We start from the raw sequence: 21,755 nt of genomic DNA, 5'->3' as shown, positions 1-21,755 counted from the left end.
GCCCTCCCCTCCCCTCACTCCTCCCTCCGGAGCGGGCCCCTCCCCTCACTCCTCCCTCCGGAGCCGGGCCCCTCCCCTCCCCCTCCCCTCACTCCTCCCTCCGGAGCCGGGCCCTCCCCTCACTCCTCCCTCCGGAGCCGGGCCCCTCCCCTCCCCTCACTCCTCCCTCCGGAGCCGGACCCTCCCCTCCCCTCACTCCTCCCTCCGGAGCCGGGCCCCTCCCCTCCCCTCCCCTCACTCCTCCCTCCGAAGCCGGGCCCTTCCCCTCACTCCTCCCTCCGGAGCCGGGCCCTCCCCTCACTCCTCCCTCCGGAGCCGGGCCCTCCCCTCCCCTCACTCCTCCCTCCGGAGCCGGGCCCTCCCCTCACTCCTCCCTCCGGAGCCGGGGCCCTCCCCTCCCCTCACTCCTCCCTCCGAAGCCGGGCCCTCCCCTCACTCCTCCCTCCGGAGCCGGGCCCTCCCCTCACTCCTCCCTCCGGAGCCGGGCCCTCCCCTCACTCCTCCCTCCGGAGCCGGGCCCTCCCCTCCCCTCACTCCTCCCTCCGGAGCCCGGGCCCTCCCCTCACTCCTCCCTCCGGAGCCGGGCCCTCCCCTCCCCTCACTCCTCCCTCCGGAGTGAGCTCAGTTCCGTGTCTGCTGTGGAAGATGGCGTGTTCCGCCTGGCTGTTCGTGGAGCTGTTGTTGTACGGGGCGGCGTTCATCTGCGGCATCGTCACCGCCGCCCTGGTCACTGTCACCCAGGTACGGGGCAGGCTTTGGACGGCGAGGGAGGGAGGGAGGGAGGGTCGCCCTCACCCACACCCACACCCACTGGAACTGGCGGAGTTTCCGCTGTTCGGCGGGAGACTTGCTGGAAAGCGCTGAGTTTCGGGGGTGAAAGCACGGCGCTTGAGGAAGGAAGCGACTTGGGCTGAACTGTGTGCCCAGCTCGACCTTAGTCCCTCAAGCCTTTCCCGAGGGTGAGAGAGGGACAGGAGGGGAACAGGCCGTTCACAGCCCTCAGAGTCGCAGTTGGTCACTCCCCTTTGCAAAGATGTTAACTTTCTCCCGTCGACTCTGCCTCAACTACCAACCCTACCGTGGGGAGGTGGGACTTCAAGCCATTAGAGTCGGGGGGGGGGGGGGGGGAGGAGTACAGCACTGAAACTAGTCCATTCCAAAACCTTTTAAGCTGACCGTAGACCCCCCTACCCCCTCCCACCCGTGTACCTATCCAAACTCCTCTTATTAACGTTGAACTCGAGCTCGCACGAGTGAAGAAGTTACCCCCGGTGTTTCCCCTTAAACTTCGGGTCGGGGAGGATTGTGGAGACCCTGTCCTGGAGCGAGGAGACATTGTCAGAGAAACATTTCAGCTTGTGGGGTGCCTGGGGACTTTTTCCCAGGCAGAACCTCTGGAGTTCTGCCCACTGGGGATTCTTCAAAAGAAACTGGGGAAGTTTTTCGAAGGGGGAAGAAGAAGTGGAACTGAGGTCTGGGCGGGATCTGCCAGGATGGGACTGAACGGCAGGGCAGGTTTGAGGGGTCGAGTGGCCTCCTGTGGCTGTGCCTCGGAGGAGAGCAGGACCGCGATCGAATGGCAGGGCCATGCTTGATGGGCCAAAAGGCCTTGTTCTGCTCCGGTCTTATAGACCGTTTCTGGCACTGTGTTGCCTCCTGTCCCTTTCGCTGTCTCGCTTTAGCTCCCTGTGAGGCATCACCACTTGTTTAGAAGCTCCCACGCTGTCCCCGCTTTTGAATTCCCTCCGTGGCTTTACCCAAGGAGATGGTGATGGACTTTAGGAAGACTCAGCCTGCACTGCTCCCTGTTACTATCGATGGTGAGGACCCAAGGGTGCACCTGGATGAGGAACCCAAGGGTGCACCTGGATGACAGACTTGAGTGGAGCTCCAGCACAGAGGCTGTGTACAAGAAGGGCCGGAGTTGCCTCTACTTCCTGAGGAGACTGAGGCCCTTTGGATGTGTGCAGACCTCTCCTTCACACATTCTACCAGTCTGTTGTCACCAGTACAATCTTCTATGCGGTGGTGAGCTGGGACAATGGCATCAAACACTGATTAGAAAGCCTGGCTCTGTTATAGGAGTCAAACTGGACACACTGGGGGCTGTGATAGAACAAAGGACCCGACGGAAAATCCTGGCGATTCTGGACAATGTTTCTCACCCTCTGCACGCCACCTTGGCTGAACAGAGGAGCACTTTCAGTAACAGACTGAGACAACTGTGCTGCTCCAAAGAGCGATATACGAGGTCATTCTTACCCTCGGCCATTAGGCTCGATAATGAGTCAACCTACAGCCGGGAAAGTGATGACCCCCCCTCCCCCCCCCCACTCCTGTTAGACTGTTTGTAGTAACTTATTTTTTATTCTCTCTTACTTCTAATATTTATATCTGTGCACTTGTAATGCTACTGTGACGCTGTAATTTCCTTTGGGATCAATAAAGTACCTATCGAGCCAGCCCCTCTTCCCCCACCTCTGGCAACCCGTTCACCCCACTAAGGTGTCTGCATTCCTCCGATTCAGCCCTCTTGACCCTCCAGCTTATCGCCGGCCTTGTGCCTTCAAGCCCGGGCCCTGATTCGATCCCCGGGTATCTCCTAAAACTTTAACCCGAGCATTTCTCCAGCAGGCTGCCCCGCTATTCCTTGGTGGCCACGGATGGAGGCTGCGGTCCGACTCCAAGCCCCGGTGCTGCGTGCGGGCGGTGGTCCGCGCTGAGGGTCTCCCCGTGCGTTTCCCTCCCGCTTGAGGGGGTGGGAGGGTCACTTGCCCGCCGTGGCGTCGGCCCCTTAGTGTTGGGGGAGCGTGAGGAGAGAATCATTTGGCGGGGCAGTGATGGATTTTGAGTTGGGCCGGCATAACTTGTGTGGGCTGAATGGCCTCCCTCTGTGTTGATGTCAGATGGGCCTTTCAACCGGCTGTCGAGCTCCAGAGTCCGGCGCAGGCCTGTGTGCCTTCACAACTTAAATTACCTCAGCCTGGTTATTGCCCCCTTAAACGTACCATTGTAATGGTACCCAAACGTACCATTGCAGACCTGATCATTATCTAAAGTCGTGATCTGCACTCGAAAGTTCGTCAAATCCAGAGAGTGCAGCTTAACTTATTACAGAAAGTAAATTGGAACGCGCACCGTGGAATTTCGAGCCCCGCTCCCCGGGGTGGAAGAGAGTTGGGATATCGGATTTAGTTGTCCAGTGAAACACCTCATTTGCGATGACGCCCAACCTTGCCCGCGGCATGCTGGGGGCGGCACGGTAGCGTAGCGGTTAGCACGGCGGGTGTACGGTTGCCAGCGGCCCGGGGATCGATTCCCGGCGCTGCCTGTGAGGAGTTTGTACGTTCCCGTCCCGGGCTGTTTCCTCCAGGTGCTCCGGTTTCCTCCCAGAGACCGAGGGTGACCCAGTTAGTTGGTCACCGTAAATTCTCCTGTGATTCGGGACTCCTTTATGGGCAGTGGCGGGGAATTGGGAATTGACCTGCCCCCCCCCCCCCCCCCCCCCCAACGGACCTTGTGATCCCCAATCTGGCCTCCTACGTCTTCTCCTCCCTCTGGTGCCCCTCCTCCTTCCCATTCCTCCTCTCCTATCAGATTCCTCCTCTCCAGCCCTTTACATGTCCTACCCACCTGGCTTCACCTCTCACCTTCTATCTAGTCCTCCCCCACCACGCCCACCATTTTATTCTGCCGTCTTCCCCCCTTCCTTCTCAGTCCTAATGAAGGGTCTGGGCTCGAAACGTCAACAGTTTGTTCCTTTCCGTCGATGCTGCCCAACCTGACCAGTTTTGCGCAGCCGTGTGAGTGAGTTGCTGTGCGTTTCCGGCGTCTGCGGGGTCCCCCCGTGCCCAGTAGCAGGTTAGTCTAGCATGGATGTGATGGGCCGAAGGGCCTGCTCCCGGGCTGAACTGTTCCCCATTCTGCTCCAGACTGCTCTCTGGGGAAGGGATCTGCCTCCCTGCTCACCTGGGGCTATCAGTAACTCTGGGCCCGGGACTAGATCCGGTGTCCCCCCCCGCCGCTTGAAATCCCTTCCAGCCACCAGAATTTAAAGGGATAAAGGTGCCTCAGTGGGATGGGGTTGTCTCTCCGACTCGCTGTCCTCCGTCAGGACTGGGACGAGTCGACCCACCGTGCCTCACTGGAGCTGTACCTCCCTCCTCTCTCCCGAGATCACCCCGCGTGCTCTCTTCCCGGTCTCCCGAACCCTCTTTCCCCCCTGAGGTCTCCCCGCTTGCTCAGCCTGAGCTCTTCCAACTCTCCCCAAACCACTATTAGACATAGAAACATTGAAAACCTACAGCACAACACAGGCCCTTTGGCCCACAGAGCCGTGCCGAACATGTCCCCACCTTAGAACTACCTAGGATAACCCACAGCCCTCTAGTTTTCTAAAATCCGTGTAGCCATCCAGGAGCCTCTTAAAAGTCCCTATCATATCCGCCTCCACCACCGTCGCCGGCAGCCCATTCCACGCACTTACCACTCTCTGGGTAAAAAACTTACCCCTGACATCTCCTCTGTACCTACTCCCCAGCACCCTAAACCTGTGTCCTCTTGTGGTAACCATTTCAGCCCTGGGGAAAAAGCCTCTGACTATCCACACGATCAATGCCTCTCATCATCTTATACACCTCTATCAGGTCACCTCTCATCCTCCGTCGCTCCAAGGAGAAAAGGCCGAGTTCACTCAACCTATCTCATAAGGCATGCTCCCCAATCCAGGCAACATCCTTGTAAATCTCCTCTGCACCCTTTCTATGGTTTCCACATCCTTCCTGTAGTGAGGCGACCAGAACCGAGCACAGTACTCCAAGTGGGGTCTGACCAGGGTCCTATACAGCTGCAACATTATCTCTCGGCTCCTAAACTCAATCCCACGATTGATGAAGGCCAATCTTCTGCCCCTCTCCCAGACGTTTTCCCCTTCTCTGGGCTGACTGCCCCTCTCAGCCTCTCCCTCCCTTTTCTGCCTTCCTCCTGATTTGCCCCCTCTCTCCCTAACCCCCTCCCCAATCCCTTTCTGTCCTCCCTCTCCTGTTCTTCCGGTGGTTTGTGCCAAGGATTAACGAGATAATGAGCAGTTCCTGACTGGTCCTGTGATCTGATTTATCAGGCAGCCGGGCCGAGCTGGGATCCACTCTCCCTAGCAGAGCTCACCTCCCCCATTGTAACCCCACCACCACCACCTGCCTCGGAGCCTCTGGGGAGAAACCACCAACTCTCACCGAGCTTGCCAGCGATCGGACCTCTGCATTCGGTGATGCTGTGCCGGGGGGGGGCGGGGGTTGAATTCCTCCCGCAAGACCCCCCCCCAGCCCGTGTCTGAGAGTGGCTCTGTGAGGTTTTGCCCAACAGTGAAGGGAACTGGTCACCCCGCACCGCGCCTCCTGCCAAGTTCCCTCTTTGCTGCCCTCCGCGTGGCGTGGGGCTCCCTCCTCGCCTCTTGCTGGTGGGGTGAGCGAACGCGGTCCCGGGTCACCGCCCGAAGGAGCTGCTGTGGCCGTCGACGGTGTCGTTCCCCTGCCGCACGGTTAGGCCGCTCCCCCCGCGGGAGGGGTTGGCGTTCCGCACGAGCTGCGATGTGGGTGAAGTTCCTGTGTGCTGGTGTCCTGGTGTGCTGTGCACCGTACCGAGCACAGCAGAGGTGAGCCCCACCTCACCCCTGGGGTGGTGGGGGGGGATTTCACCACCCCCTCTAACCTGCCCACCAAACCCATCTCTTGGCCACTTTGTTTTCAAATTAACTTTAATTATTCAGCCGATACTGAAAGAGAAGCCTTAATTACATTCAGGAAAGGGCGTTGCGGTAACGTAGCGGTTGGGGCGTGTTGGCCTCCCAACGCTGGCGATCGGGGTTCGATTCCCGCCACTGTCTACCACTGTGCCCACGTTCCTAAGATGTACGGTTAGAGTTAGCGAGTGGCGGTGTTGGCGACGCTGGCAGGCTGCCCACCTCCCCACACCGCAATCCTCGCCAATTTCACGTGACGCAGCTGACCCATTCGCTGGACGGTTCGATATAAATGCAACAGATGAAGCTAATCTATCATCAGCCCTCTTGTAATATCTCTTCACAAATCAGTTTGCTTGCCTCGTGATATTTGAATTGAATTGACTTTATTACTTACAACCTTCATATACATGAGGAGTAAAAATCTTTACGTTATAAATTTATAGTAATTTATGATAGTATGTACAACTGGACAGTCACAATAGCATAGGAATACAGTTGTGTCAGTGTGAGTTAATCAGTCTGACGGCCTGGTGGAAGAAGCTGTCCCGGAGCCTGTTGGTCCTGGCTTTTATGCTGCGGTACCGGATCCTGGATGGTAGCAGCTGGAACAGTTTGTGGTTGGGGTGACTCGGGTCCCCAGTGATCCTTCGGGCCCTTTTTACACACCTGTCACCGTAAATGTCCTGAATGGTGGGAAGTTTACATCTACAGACGGGCTGGGCTGTCCGCACCACACTCTGCAGAGTCCTGCGATTGAGGGAGGTACAGTTCCCGTACCAGGCAGTGATGCAGCCAGTCGTGAGGCTCTCAATCGTGCCCCTGTAGAAAGTCCAATGGATGCCTCTATTGAAGATGTCCGCGATGGTGGGGCGGGCTGGGCCGTGATGGAGCGGCTGAGTTTACAAGCCTCGGCAGCTTTTTCTGACCCTGTGCGGTGGCCCCTCCGTGCCCGTGAGGAAACCAGTTACGATGCTCTGACCGTGCGTCGGTAGGAATCCGGTCACCTTCGGTGACGGGGTCGAAGCTCCTCAGACTCGGAGTGGAATACAGCCGCTGATGTGCTGCCTTCACTCGCTGCCACGCAGGAAACCCTTGACTGGTCCTGTCTGTCGGGCCGTAATGAGAAAAGGTTGAGTGAGCGAGGGTTTTTGTCTTTGGACCTACGGAGGGTGAGGAGTGACCTGATGGAGGCGTACAAGATGACAAGAGGCACAAATCAAGTGGACAGAGACTGTTTCCCCAGGGTGGAAATGGCTGATACGAGGGGCGTAACTTTAAGGTATGGGTGGGGGGGAATGTCAACTTAACTTTTCACCTTTCACCCTTAACCCATGACCTCTGGTTGTAGCCCCACCCAACCTCAGTGGAAAAAGCCTGCTTGCATTTACCCTATCTGTACCCCTCATAATTTTGTATACCTCTGTCAAAACTCCTCTCCTACGTTCTAAGGAATAAGCTCCTAACCTGTTCAATCTTTCCCTATAACTCGCCTCCTCAAATCCCGGCAACATCCTTGTAAATTTTCTCCGCACTCTTACAACCTTATTTACATCTTTCCTGTAGGTCGGTGACCAAAACTGCACACAATACTCCAAATCAGGCCTCACCAACGTCTTGTACAACTTCAACATAACATCCCATCCCCTGTACTCAGTACTTTGATTTATGAAAGCCAATGTGGCAAAAGCTTTCTTTACGACCCTATCCACCTGTGACACCACTTTCAATGAATTCTGGACCTGTATTCCCAGTTCCCTCTGTTCTATCACACTCCTCCGTGCCCAGTTCTGTAAGATCTACCCTGGTTTGCCCTCCCAGACTGTAAACACCTCACACTTGTCTGCATTAAATTCCATCTGTGTGGCAACTTGGGACTGGATCTGTGTCAACTTGCCCGGTCGTGACAACCAGCTCGCCGACTGAAAGCTCGTGCTGTAGGTACAGTGAGGCGTGACCTGTACCTTCTGACAGTGAGCAGACTAGATAGAGGGGTATCTGCAGGTGCAGGAACAAAGTTTTTCCCAACTCATAAATGCCTAACTGAACTAATCCCCTCTGCTGACACAATGTCCGTATCCCTTCATTCTCTGTACCGACTCGCCTCTGTCGTATTTACCGCCCCCCCCCCCCCCCCCCCCCGGCAGTGCGTTTCGGGACCCACCACCTTCCACCTCTCGCCGTAAATGCGTGGATTCTAGTGGTAGACATTGCTTACCCTGGGAAAAAGAGGCCAGCTATCAACCCCATCTGCGCCTCCTCTGGACTGAGGCACCGCTCCCTGAAGATGTCCTGGATACGACGGAGGCTGGTGCCCGTGATGGAGCTGACTGAGTTTACAACTCTCTGCAGCTTATTTTGATCCTGTGTCGTAACCGCCACCCCCCCACCACGCGGTGATGCAGCCGGTTAGAATGCTGTAGAAATCGGCGAGTGTTTCTGGTGACAGATCAAATCTCCTCAAGCTCCTAATGAAATATGGCCGCTGTCTTGCCTCCTTTGTGTCTACATCGATACGTTGGGCCCAGGTTAGATCCTCAGAGATATTGACACCCCAGGAATTTGAAACTGCTCTCCCTCTCCAATTCTAATCCCTCTATGAGGATTGGTGTGTGTTTCCCCCGTCCTACCCTTCCTGAAGTCCACAGTCAGCTCTTTGGTCTTACGGACGTCGAGTGCCAGGTTGTTGCTGCGACACCACTCCACCAGCTGGTACATCTCGCTCCTGTATGCCCTCTGAGATTCTGCCAACAATGGTTGTGTCATCAGCAATTTACAGCTGGCATTTGAGCTGGGCCTCGCCACACAGTCGTGGGCAGTGGGCTAAGCACACACCCCTGAGGTGCGCCAGTGTTGACTGTCAGTGAGGTGGAGGTGTTATTTCCAATCTACACAGATTGTGGTCGAGGGCCTGGTTGCAGAGGGAGGTAGGTTGGAAACCTCCTCGTTTTCTCCCGTCCATCTCTCCCAAAGCTGCTCCTAATATACAGCCCCTGCCGCCTAACCAGTGGCAGACGAAGCCCAGTTCCGTCCCCACCGCCGAGGAGCCCTCCCAGGCCGTGCTGTCTTCTCCCTACCGCCACCAGCAGGAGGTGCAGGAGCCTTAGGCCCCACACCACCGTGCTCAGGAACGTTTACTACCCTCGACCGTCAGGTTCCTGAACCGGCGTGGATAATTCGCTCGCTCAAGCTGACTTTCCTGCACTGCCTCAAGCGGGCAAAGTGGGATCAGCAAATGCTGTGGTCGGAACGGCCCAAATGGTCCGAAGGGTCTATTTTTGACTCTAATTAACGCCAGGCTGTGGGATCTTGCTGTGTGCTCGTCTGCGACCATTCCCCCACCCAGCTTTCGGGCCGACAGAGATTGTGGGGGGGGTGTCCGCCGTCTCCCTTGGGTGGCTGGTTCTAGTCCTGCGTGCGGCGCTCTCCGTCGAGATTGACCAGTGCTTGCGTCCCACCTGCAGGGGGACTTCAAAGGAGGCTGCATCCTGTACGGCCAGGGCAGCTGGAATGTCACGGGCCAGGCGCTGGGCGTGGCGAGCTTCGGCAACAGCTCGCACTGCAACTTTGTGGACTTCGTCTCGCTGCTGGTCGCCATCTACTGCTTCTGCACCATCTTTTACTTCAATCTACCACCATCTGCCTGGAGGAGACCGCCCGGTGAGTGTCCCCTCCCATAACTCCCCTCCTGACTCTGAAACTCTGCTCTACCCCTACACCCCTCCCCATCTCTGTGACCCCCTACACCCCTCCCCATCTCTGTGACCCCCACACCCCTCCCCATCTCTGTGACCCCCTCCAGCCCCTACACCCCTCCCCATCTCTGTGACCCCCTCCAGCCCCTACACTCCTCCCCATCTCTGTGACCCCCTCCAGCCCCTACACCCCTCCCCATCTCTGTGACCCCCCTCCAGCCCCTACACCCCTCCCCATCTCTGTGACCCCCACCAGCCCCTACACCCCTCCCCATCTTGTGACCCCCCTACACCCCTCCCCATCTCTGTGACCCCCTCCAGCCCCTACACTCCTCCCCATCTCCTGTGACCCCTCCAGCCCCTACACTCCTCCCCATCTCTGTGACCCCCTCCAGCCCCTACACCCCTCCCCATCTCTGTGACCCCCTCCAGCCCCTACACCCCTCCCCATCTCTGTGACCCCCCACCAGCCCCTACACCCCTCCCCATCTCTGTGACCCCCCTACACCCCTCCCCATCTCTGTGACCCCCTCCAGCCCTACACTCCTCCCCATCTCTGTGACCCCCTCCAGCCCCTACACTCCTCCCCATCTCTGTGACCCCCTCCAGCCCCTACACTCCTCCCCATCTCTGTGACCCCCTCCAGCCCCTACACTCCCTCCCCATCTCTGTGACCCCCTGCCAGCCCCTACACTCCTCCCCATCTCTGTGACCCCCTCCAGCCCCTACACCCTCCCCATCTCTGTGACCCCCCTCCAGCCCCTACACCCCTCCCCATCTCTGTGACCCCCTCCAGCCCCTACACCCCCTCCCCATCTCTGTGACCCCCTCCAGCCCCTACACTCCTCCCCATCTCTGTGACCCCCTCCAGCCCCTACACCCCTCCCCATCTCTGTGACCCCCCTCCAGCCCCTACACCCCTCCCATCTCTGTGACCCCCCTCCCAGCCCCTACACCCCTCCCCATCTCTGTGACCCCCCCTACACCCCTCCCCATCTCTGTGACCCCCTACACTCCTCCCCATCTCTGTGACCCCCCTACACCCCTCCCCATCTCTGTGATCCCCGTCCAGCCCCTACACCCCTCCCCATCTCTGTGATCCCCCCTCCAGCCCCTACACCCCTCCCCATCTCTGTGATCCCCATCCAGCCACTACACCCTCCCCATCTCTGTGACCCCTACACCCCTCCCCATCTCTGTGACCCCCTACACCCTCCCCATCTCTGTGACCCCCTCCAGCCCCTACACCCCTCCCCATCTCTGTGACCCCCTACACCCCTCCCCATCTCTGTGACCCCACCTACACCCCTCCCCATCTCTGTGACCCCTCTACACCCCTCCCCCATCTCTGTGACCCCCTCCAGCCCCTACACCCCTCTCCATCTCTGTGACCCACCTCCAGCCCCTACACCCCTCCCCATCTCTGTGACACCCCCTACACCCCTCCCCATCTCTGTGACCCCCTCCAGCCCCTACACTCCTCCCCATCTCTGTGATCCCCTCCAGCCCCTACACTCCTCCCCATCTCTGTGACCCCCCCTCCAGCCCCTACACCCCTCCCCATCTCTGTGACCCCCTCCAGCCCCTACACCCCTCTCCATCTCTGTGACCCCCCTCCAGCCCTACACCCCTCCCCATCTCTGTGACACCCCTACACCCCTCCCCATATCTGTGACCCCTCCAGCCCCTACACTCCTCCCCATCTCTGTGACCCCTCCAGCCCCTACACCTCTCCCCATCTCTGTGATCCCCTCCAGCCCCTACACCCCTCCCCATCTCTGTGACACCCCTACACCCCTCCCCATCTCTGTGACCCCCTCCAGCCCCTACACTCCTCCCCATCTCTGTGATCCCCTCCAGCCCCTACACTCCTCCCCATCTCTGTGAACCCCCCTACACCCCTCCCCATCTCTGTGACCCCCCTCCAGCCCCTACACCCCTCTCCATCTCTGTGACCCCCCTCCAGCCTACCCCCTCCCCATCTCTGTGACCCCTCCAGCCCCTACACCCCTCCCCATCTCTGTGACCCCCCTCCAGCCCCAACACCCCTCCCCATCTCTGTGACCCCCCTCCAGCCCCAACACCCCTCCCCCATCTCTGTGACCCCCCCCGCCAATACACCCCTCCCCATCTCTGTGACCCCTCACACCCTCCCCATCTCTGTGACCCGATCCAGCCCCAACACCCCTCCCCATCTCTGTGACCCCCCACCAGCCCCTATACCCCTCCCCATCTCTGTGACCCCCTCCAGCCCCGAAACCCCTCCCCATCTCTGTGACCCCCATCCAGCCCCAACACCCCTCCCCATCTCTGTGACCCCCCACCAGCCCCTATACCCCTCCCCATCTCTGTGACCCCCATCCAGCCCCAACACCCCTCCCCATCTCTGTGACCCCCCACCAGCCCCTATACCCCTCCCCATCTCTGTGACCCCCTCCAGCCCCTACACCCCCTCCCCCATCTCTGTGACCCCCCCCTCCAGCCCCTACACCCCTCCCCATCTCTGTGACCCCCCCTCAAGCCCCTACACCCCTCCCCATCTCTGTGACCCACCCTGCAGCCCCTACACCCCTCCCCATCTCTGTGACCCCCCCCGCCAATACCACCCCCTCCCCATCTCTGTGACCCCCACACCCCTCCCCATCTCTGTGACCCCCCACCAGCCCCTATACCCCTCCCCATCTCTGTGACCCCCTCCAGCACCGACACCCCTCCCCATCTCTGTGACCCCCCACACCCCTCCCCATCTCTGTGACCCCATCCAGCCCCAACACCCCTCCCCATCTCTGTGACCCCCACCAGCCCCTATACCCCTCCCCATCTCTGTGACCCCATCCAGCCCCAACAACCCTCCCATTCTGTGACCCCCCACCAGCCCCTATACCCCTCCCATCTCTGTGACCCCCTCCAGCCCCTACACCCCTCCCCATCTCTGTGACCCCCCCACACCCCTCCCCATCTCTGACCCCATCCAGCCCCAACACCCCTCCCCATCTCTGTGACCCCCCACCAGCCCCTATACCCCTCCCCATCTCTGTGACCCCCTCTAGCCCCGACACCCCTCCCCATCTCTGTGACCCCCCTCCAGCCCCCTACACCCCTCCCCATCTCTGTGACCCCCCCTACACCCCTCCCATCTCTGTGACCCCCCGACACCCCTCCCCATCTCTGTGACCCCCACCAGCCCCTAACCCTCTCCCCATCTCTGTGACCCCCCTCCAGCCCCGACACCCCCTCCCCATCTCTGTGACCCCCCTACACCCCTCCCCATCTCTGTGACCCCCTCCAGCCCCTACACCCCTCCCCATCTCTGACCCCCTCCAGCCCTCCCCATCTCTGTGACCCCCTCCAGCCCCTACACCCCTCCCCATCTCTGACCCCCTCCAGGCCCCTACACCCCTCCCCATCTCTGACCCCCTCCAGCCCCTACACCCCTCCCCATCTCTGACCCCCTACACCCCTCCCCATCTCTGTGACCCCCCTCCAGCCCGACACCCCTCCCCATCTCTGTGACCCCCTACACCCCTCCCCCATCTCTGTGACCCCCTCCAGCCCCTACACCCTCCCCATCTCTGACCCCTCCAGCCCTCCCCATCTCTGTGACCCCCCACCAGCCCCAACACCCCTCCCCATCTCTGTGACCCCCCCTCCAGCCCCTACACCCCTCCCATCTCTGTGACCCCCCCGACACCCCCTCCCCATCTGTGACCCCCCTCCAGCCCCGACACCCCTCCACATCTCTGGGACCCCATCCAGCCCCACCCCATCCCCATCTCTGTGACCCCTACACCCCTCCCCATCTCTGTGACCCCCTCCAGCCCCCTACACCCCTCCCCATCTCTGACCCCCTCCAGCCCTCCCATCTCTGTGACCCCCCTACACCCCCTCCCCATCTCTGTGACCCCCCTCCAGCCCCGACACCCCTCCACATCTCTGTGACCCCATCCAGCCCCTACACCCCTCCCCATCTCTGTGACCCCCTACACCCCTCCCATCTCTGTGACCCCCTCCAGCCCCTACACCCCTCCCCATCTCTGACCCCCTCCAGCCCTCCCCATCTCTGTGACCCCCCCTACACCCCTCCCCATCTCTGTGACCCCCCACCAGCCCCAACACCCCTCCCCATCTCTGTGACCCCCCTCCAGCCCTCCCCATCTCTGACCCCCTCCAGCCCTCCCCATCTCTGTGACCCCCCTCCAGCCCCGACACCCCTCCCCATCTCTGTGACCCCCTCCAGCCCCTACACCCCCTCCCATCTCTGACCCCCTCCAGCCCTCCCCATCTCTGTGACCCCCTCCAGCCCCTACACCCCTCCCCATCTCTGACCCCCTCCAGCCCCTACACCCCTCCCCATCTCTGACCCCCTCCCGCCCCTACACCCCTCCCCATCTCTGACCCCCTACACCCCTCCCCATCTCTGTGACCCCCCTCCAGCCCCGACACCCCTCCCCATCTCTGTGACCCCCCTACACCCCTCCCCATCTCTGTGACCCCCTCCAGCCCCTACACCCCTCCCCATCTCTGACCCCCTCCAGCCCTCCCATCTCTGTGACCCCCCTACACCCCTCCCGATCTCTGTGAACCCCCACCAGCCCCAACACCCCTCCCCATCTCTGTGACCCCCCCTCCAGCCCCTACACACCCCTCCCCATCTCTGTGACCCCCCGACACCCCTCCCCATCTCTGTGACCCCCCTCCAGCCCCGACACCCCTCCACATCTCTGTGACCCCATCCAGCCCCACCCCTCCCCATCTCTGTGACCCCATCCAGCCCCTACACCCCTCCCCATCTCTGTGACCCCCTACACCCCTCCCCATCTCTGTGACCCCCTCCAGCCCCTACACCCCTCCCCATCTCTGACCCCCTCCAGCCCTCCCCATCTCTGTGACCCCCCTACACCCCCTCCCCATCTCTGTGACCCCCCCACCAGCCCCAACACCCCTCCCCATCTCTGTGACCCCCCCCTCCAGCCCCTACACCCCCTCCCCATCTCTGACCCCCTCAGCCCTCCCATCTCTGTGACCCCCCTACACCCCTCCCCATCTCTGTGACCCCCCCACCAGCCCCTACACCCCTCCCCATCTCTGACCCCCTACACCCCTCCCCATCTCTGTGACCCCTCCAGCCCCTACACCCCCTCCCCATCCTCTGACCCCCTCAGCCCTCCCCATCTCTGTGACCCCCCTACACCCCTCCCCATCTCTGTGACCCCCCCCTCCAGCCCCTACACCCCTCCCCCATCTCTGTGCGACCCCCCCCTCAAGCCCCTACACCCCCTCCCCATCTCTGTGACCCACCCTGCCAGCCCCTACACCCCTCCCCATCTCTGTGATCCCCTCCAGCCCCTACACCCCTCCCCATCTCTGTGACCCCCTCCAGCCCCGACAACCCTCCCCATCTCTCTGACCCCCTCCAGCCCCTACACCCCTCCCCATCTCTGTGACCCCCTCCAGCCCCTACACCCCTCCCCATCTCTGTGACCCCCTCCAGCCCTTACACCACTCCCCATCTCTGTGATCCCCCTCCAGCCCCTACACCCTCCCCATCTCTGTGACCCCCCTCCAGCCCCTACACCCCTCCCCATCTCTGTGACCCCCCTACACCCCTCCCCATCTCTGTGACCCCCCGACACCCCCTCCCCATCTCTGTGACCCCCCACCAGCCCCTACACCTCTCCCCATCTCTGTGACCCCCCTCCAGCCCCGACACCCCTCCCATCTCTGTGACCCCCTACACCCCTCCCCCATCTCTGTGACCCCCTCCAGCCCTACACCCCTCCCCATCTCTGTGACCCCCTCCAGCCCTTACACCACTCCCCATCTCTGTGATCCCCTCCAGCCCCTACACCCTCCCCATCTCTGTGACCCCCCTCCAGCCCCTACACCCCTCCCCATCTCTGTGACCCCCCTACACCCCTCCCCATCTCTGTGACCCCCCGACACCCCTCCCCATCTCTGTGACCCCCCTCCAGCCCCTACACCCCTCCCCATCTCTGTGACCCCCTCCAGCCCTTACACCCGTCCCCATCTCTGTGACCCCCCTCCAGCCCCTACACCCCTCCCCATCTCTGTGATCCCCTCCAGCCCCTACACCCCTCCCCATCTCTGTGACCCCCTCCAGCCCTTACACCCCTCCCCATCTCTGTGACCCCCCTCCAGCCCCTACACCCCTCCCCATCTCAGTGACCCCCCTCCAGCCCCTACACCCCTCCCCATCTCTCTGACACCCCTCCCCATCTCTGTGACCCCCCCTCAACCCCTACACCCCTCCCCATCTCTGTGACCCCCCTCCAGCCCCTACACCCCTCCCCATCTCTCTGACACCCCTCCCCATCTCTGTGACCCCCCCTCAACCCCTACACCCCTCCCCATCTCTGACCCCCCCTCAACCCCTACACACCTCCCCATCTCTGACCCCCCCTCAACCCCTACACCCCTCCCCATCTCTGACCCCCCCTCCAGCCCCTACACCCCTCCCCATCTCTGTGACCCCCCTCCAGCCCCAACACCCCTCCCCATCTCTGTGACCCCCCTCCAGCCAATACACCCCTCCCCATCTCTGTGACCCCCTACACCCCTCCCCATCTCTGTGACCCCCCTCCAGCCCCTACACCCCTCCCCATCTCTGTGACCCCCCTCCAGCCCCTACACCCCTCCCCATCTCTGTGACCCCCCTCCAGCCCCAATACCCCTCCCCATCTCTGTGACCCCCCTCCAGCCAATACACCCCTCCCCATCTCTGTGACCCCCTACACCCCTCCCCATCTCTGTGACCCCCCCTCCAGCCCCTACACCCCTCCCCATCTCTGTGACCCCCCTCCAGCCCCGACACCCCTCCCCATCTCTGTGACCCCCCTCCAGCCCTCCCCATCTCTGTGATCCCCCTACACCCCTCCCCATCTCTCTGACACCCCTCCCCATCTCTGTGACCCCCCCTCAACCCCTACACCCCTCCCCATCTATGACCCCCCCTCCGGCCCCTACACCCCTCTCCATCTCTCTGACACCCCTCCAGCCCCTACACCCCTCCCCATCTCTGTGACCCCCCTCCAGCCCCAACACCCCTCCCCATCTCTGTGACCCCCCTCCAGCCAATACACCCCTCCCCATCTCTGTGACCCCCCTCCAGCCCCGACACCCCTCCCCATCTCTGTGACCCCCCTCCAGCCCCTACACCCCTCCCCATCTCTGTGACCCCCTCCAGCCCCTACACCCCTCCCCATCTCTGTGACCCCCTCCAGCCCCGACAACCCTCCCCATCTCTGTGACCCCATCCAGCCCCTACACCCCTCCCCATCTCTGTGACCCCCTCCAGCCCCGACAACCCTCCCCATCTCTGTGACCCCCCTCCAGCCCCTACACCCCTCCCCATCTCTGTGACCCCCCCCACACCCCTCCCCATCTCTGTGACCCCATCCAGCCCCAACACCCCTCCCCATCTCTGTGACCCCCCTCCAGCCCCTACACCCCTCCCCATCTCTGACCCCCCTCCAGCCCCTACACCCCTCCACATCTCTGTGACCCCCTACACCCCTCCCCATCTCTGTGACCCCCTCCAGCCCCTACACCCCTCCCCATCTCTGTGACCCCCCTCCAGCCCCGACAACCCTCCCCATCTCTGTGACCCCCCTACACCCCTCCCCATCTCTGTGACCCCCTCCAGCCACTACACCCCCTCCCCATCTCAGTGACCCCCTCCAGCCACTACACCCCTCCCCATCTCTGTGACCCCCCTACACCCCTCCCCATCTCTGTGACCCCCCTGCACACCTCCACATCTCTGTGACCCCCCTCCAGCCCGTACACCCCTCCCCATCTCTGTGACCCCCTCCAGCCCCGACAACCCTCCCCATCTCTGTGACCCCCTCCAGCCCCTACACCCCTCCCCATCTCTGTGACCCCCCCTCCAGCCCCTACACCCCTCCCCATCTCTGTGACCCCCTGCCAGCCCCTACACCCCTCCCCATCTCTGTGACCCCCCTGCACCCCTCCCCATCTCTGTGACCCCCTCCAGCCCCGACACCCCTCCCCATCTCTGTTACCCCCCACCAGCCCCTACACCCCTACCCATCTCTGTGACCCCCCTCCAGCCCCGACACCCCTCCCCATCTCTGTGACCCCCTCCAGCCCCTACACCCCTCCCCATCTCTGTGACCCCCTCCAGCCCCGACAACCCTCCCCATCTCTGTGACCCCCTCCAGCCCCGACACCCCTCCCCATCTCTGTTACCCCCCACCAGCCCCTACACCCCTACCCATCTCTGTGACCCCCCTCCAGCCCCGACACCCCTCCCCATCTCTGTGACCCCCTCCAGCCCCTACACCCCTCCCCATCTCTGTGACCCCCTCCAGCCCCGACAACCCTCCCCATCTCTGTGACCCCCCCTCCAGCCCCTACACCCCTCCCCATCTCTGTGACCCCCTTCCAGCCCCTACACCCCTCCCCATCTCTGTGACCCCCTCCAGCCCTTACACCCGTCCCCATCTCTGTGACCCCCCTCCAGCCCCTACACCCTCCCCATCTCTGTGACCCCCCTCCAGCCCCTACACCCCTCCCCATCTCTGTGACCCCCTACACCCCTCCCCATCTCTGTGACCCCCCGACAACCCTCCCCATCTCTGTGACCCCCTACACCCCTCCCCATCTCTGTGACCCCCCTCCAGCCCCTACACCCCTCCCCATCTCTGTGACCCCCTACACCCCTCCCCATCTCTGTGACCCCCATCCAGCCCCTACACCCCTCCCCATCTCTGTGACCCCCTACACCCCTCCCCATCTCTGTGACCCCCCTCCAGCCCCTACACCCCTCCCCATCTCTGTGACCCCCCTGCACCCCTCCCCATCTCTGTGACCCCCCACCAGCCCCTACACCCTCCCCATCTCTGTGACCCCCCTCCAGCCCCTACACCCCTCCCCATCTCTGTGACCCCCCTGCACCCCTCCCCATCTCTGTGACCCCCCACCAGCCCCTACACCCCTCCCCATCTCTGTGACCCGATCCAGCCCCGACACCCCTCCCCATCTCTGTTACCCCCCACCAGCCCCGACACCCCTCCCCATCTCTGTGACCCCCCTCCAGCCCCTACACCCCTCCCCATCTCTGTGACCCCCCCCCTCCAGCCCCTACACCCCTCCACATCTCTGTGACCCCCCTCCAGCCCTTACACCCGTCCCCATCTCTGTGACCCCCCTCCAGCCCCTACACCCCTCCCCATCTCTGTGACCCCCCTCCAGCCCCTACACCCCTCCCCATCTCTGTGACCCCCTCCAGCCCTTACACCCGTCCCCATCTCTGTGACCCCCCCTCCAGCCCCTACACCCTCCCCATCTCTGTGACCCCCCTCCAGCCCCTACACCCCTCCCCATCTCTGTGACCCCCTACACCCCTCCCCATCTCTGTGACCCCCTCGAGCCCTTACACCCGTCCCCATCTCTGTGACCCCCCTCCAGCCCCTACACCCTCCCCATCTCTGTGACCCCCCTCCAGCCCCTACACCCCTCCCCATCTCTGTGACCCCCTACACCCCTCCCCATCTCTGTGACCCCCTACACCCCTCCCCATCTCTGTGATCCCCCTACCCCCCTCCCCATCTCTCTGACACCCCTCCCCATCTCTGTGACCCCCCCTCAACCCCTACACCCCTCCCCATCTCTCTGACACCCCTCCAGCCCCTACACCCCTCCCCATCTCTGTGACCCCCTACACCCCTCCCCATCTCTGTGATCCCCCTACCCCCCCTCCCCATCTCTCTGACACCCCTCCCCATCTCTGACCCCCCCTCCGGCCCCTACACCCCTCCCCATCTCTCTGACACCCCTCCAGCCCCTACACCCCTCCCCATCTCTGTGACCCCCCTCCAGCCCCAACACCCCTCCCCATCTCTGTGACCCCCCTCCAGCCCCAACACCCCTCCCCATCTCTGTGACCCCCCTCCAGCCAATACACCCCTCCCCATCTCTGTGACCCCCCTCCAGCCCCAACACCCCTCCCCATCTCTGTGACCCCCCTCCAGCCAATACACCCCTCCCCATCTCTGTGACCCCCCTCCAGCCCCAACACCCCTCCCCATCTCTGTGACCCCCCTCCAGCCAATACACCCCTCCCCATCTCTGTGACCCCCTACACCCCTCCCCATCTCTGACCCCCCTCCAGCCCCGACACCCCCTCCCCATCTCTGTGACCCCCTCCAGCCCCTACACCCCTCCCCATCTCTGTGACCCCATCCAGCCCCAACACCCCTCCCCATCTCTGTGACCCCCCTCCAGCCCCTACACCCCTCCCCATCTCTGTGACCCCCCCCCACACCCCTCCCCATCTCTGTGACCCCCCTCCAGCCCCTACACCCCCTCCACATCTCTGTGACCCCCTCCAGCCCCTACACCCCTCCCCATCTCTGTGACCCCCCTACACCCCTCCCCATCTCTGTGACCCCATCCAGCCCCAACACCCCTCCCCATCTCTGTGACCCCCCTCCAGCCCCGACACCCCTCCCCATCTCTGTGACCCCCCTCCAGCCCCTACACCCCTCCCCATCTCTGTGACCCCATCCAGCCCCAACACCCCTCCCCATCTCTGTGACCCCCCTCCAGCCCCTACACCCCTCCCCATCTCTGTGACCCCCCACACCCCTCCCCATCTCTGTGACCCCCCTCCAGCCCCTACACCCCTCCACATCTCTGTGACCCCCCTACACCCCTCCCCATCTCTGTGACCCCCTCCAGCCCCTGCACCCCTCCCCATCTCTGTGACCCCCCTACACCCCTCCCCATCTCTGTGACCCCCTCCAGCCACTACACCCCCTCCCCATCTCTGTGACCCCCCTACACCCCTCCCCATCTCTGTGACCCCCCTGCACACCTCCACATCTCTGTGACCCCCCTCCAGCCCGTACACCCCTCCCCATCTCTGTGACCCCCTCCAGCCCCGACAACCCTCCCCATCTCTGTGACCCCCTCCAGCCCCTACACCCCCTCCCCATCTCTGTGACCCCCTTCCAGCCCCTACACCCCTCCCCATCTCTGTGACCCCCTCCAGCCCTTACACCCGTCCCCATCTCTGTGACCCCCCTCCAGCCCCTACACCCCTCCCCATCTCTGTGACCCCCTCCAGCCCTTACACCCGTCCCCATCTCTGTGACCCCCCTCCAGCCCCTACACCCTCCCCATCTCTGTGACCCCCCTCCAGCCCCTACACCCCTCCCCATCTCTGTGACCCCCTACACCCCTCCCCATCTCTGTGACCCCCCTGCACCCCTCCCCATCTCTGTGACCCCCCACCAGCCCCTACACCCCTCCCCCATCTCTGTGACCCCCTCCAGCCCCGACACCCCTCCCCATCTCTGTTACCCCCCTCCAGCCCCTACACCCCTACCCATCTCTGTGACCCCCCTCCAGCCCCGACACCCCTCCCCATCTCTGTGACCCCCCTTCACCCCTCCCCATCTCTGTGACCCCCCCACCAGCCCCTACACCTCTCCCCATCTCTGTGACCCCCTTCAGCCCCTACAGCCCTCCCCATCTCTGGGACCCCCCCTCCAGCCCCGACACCCCTCCCCATCTCTGCCCTAATTTCCCTACGGGGTGTCAGAGAATCACAGAGCGAGATGGAGCACAAAGCAGGCCACTCAGCCCATCGAGTTGCCACTGACCATTTGCACGGATCCCATATAATTCTTCCTACACTGCCATCGATCTCCTGCAGGTCCTGCCCACTAACCCCACGCATTGCTGGGACACGGGAGGGAACTGGGGTACCCTGGGGCAGGGGGAGCCCGGACGGTGGCAGTGAGAGAACACAAAACACCGGAGTTTGGGATCGTACGTGGGTCTCCCTGCTCTGCCCAGAGTTGAATCACGCCTGAGGATCGTGTGATTTTTTAAAGTCACTTTCAGGGCAAGGAAAAGTCCTGGTGAGTCTCACGTCAGCTGTGGGGAAATTGCAGGAGGAAGTTTTTAGGGATAGGTTATGTGAGCGTTTGGAACCATGTGGCCTAACTCGGGAGACCCAGCCTGGTCATGGGCAGAGGAATGGCAGATGCAGTTTAACCCCAAATAAATGTGGGGTGTTGCACGTCGGAAGGGCAAATGCAAGGAAATAGTTCACTGTCAAGGGCAAAATCCTTAACAGTGTTACACACACAAAATGCTGATGGAACACAGCGGGCCAGGCAGCATCTATAGGAAGAAGCACTGTCGACGTTTCAGGCCGAGACCCTTCGTCAGGACTAACTGAAAGAAGAGATGGTAAGAGATTTGAAAGGGGGAGGGGCAATAAAAGTTGAAGGGCTGAAGAAGTTATAGACGGGGAGCAGTGAGAGAGGGTT

The 21,755-nt window shown here is 62.0% G+C and overlaps 1 protein-coding gene across 1 annotated transcript in view; it reads left to right on the top strand.

Annotated features, from left to right (window-relative positions):
* The first annotated feature begins 591 nt into the window (after positions 1 to 591).
* tmem179ba (transmembrane protein 179Ba) overlaps positions 592 to 21,755 on the top strand; it is a 37,123-nt gene continuing 15,959 nt past the window's right edge. Inside the window, exons 1-2 of the mRNA XM_073031163.1 lie at positions 592 to 741; positions 9,202 to 9,397. Of these exons, the coding sequence (XP_072887264.1) occupies positions 646 to 741; positions 9,202 to 9,397 (292 nt within the window). The 5' untranslated portion in view covers positions 592 to 645. The remainder of the gene's footprint in view (positions 742 to 9,201; positions 9,398 to 21,755) is intronic.

Source organism: Hemitrygon akajei, chromosome 28 (assembly GCF_048418815.1).
Source record: "Hemitrygon akajei chromosome 28, sHemAka1.3, whole genome shotgun sequence".
NCBI classification, from domain to species: domain Eukaryota; kingdom Metazoa; phylum Chordata; class Chondrichthyes; order Myliobatiformes; family Dasyatidae; genus Hemitrygon; species Hemitrygon akajei.
Note: the sequence above shows the minus strand (reverse complement) of the source record. Positions and strands in the feature narration are given on the sequence as shown.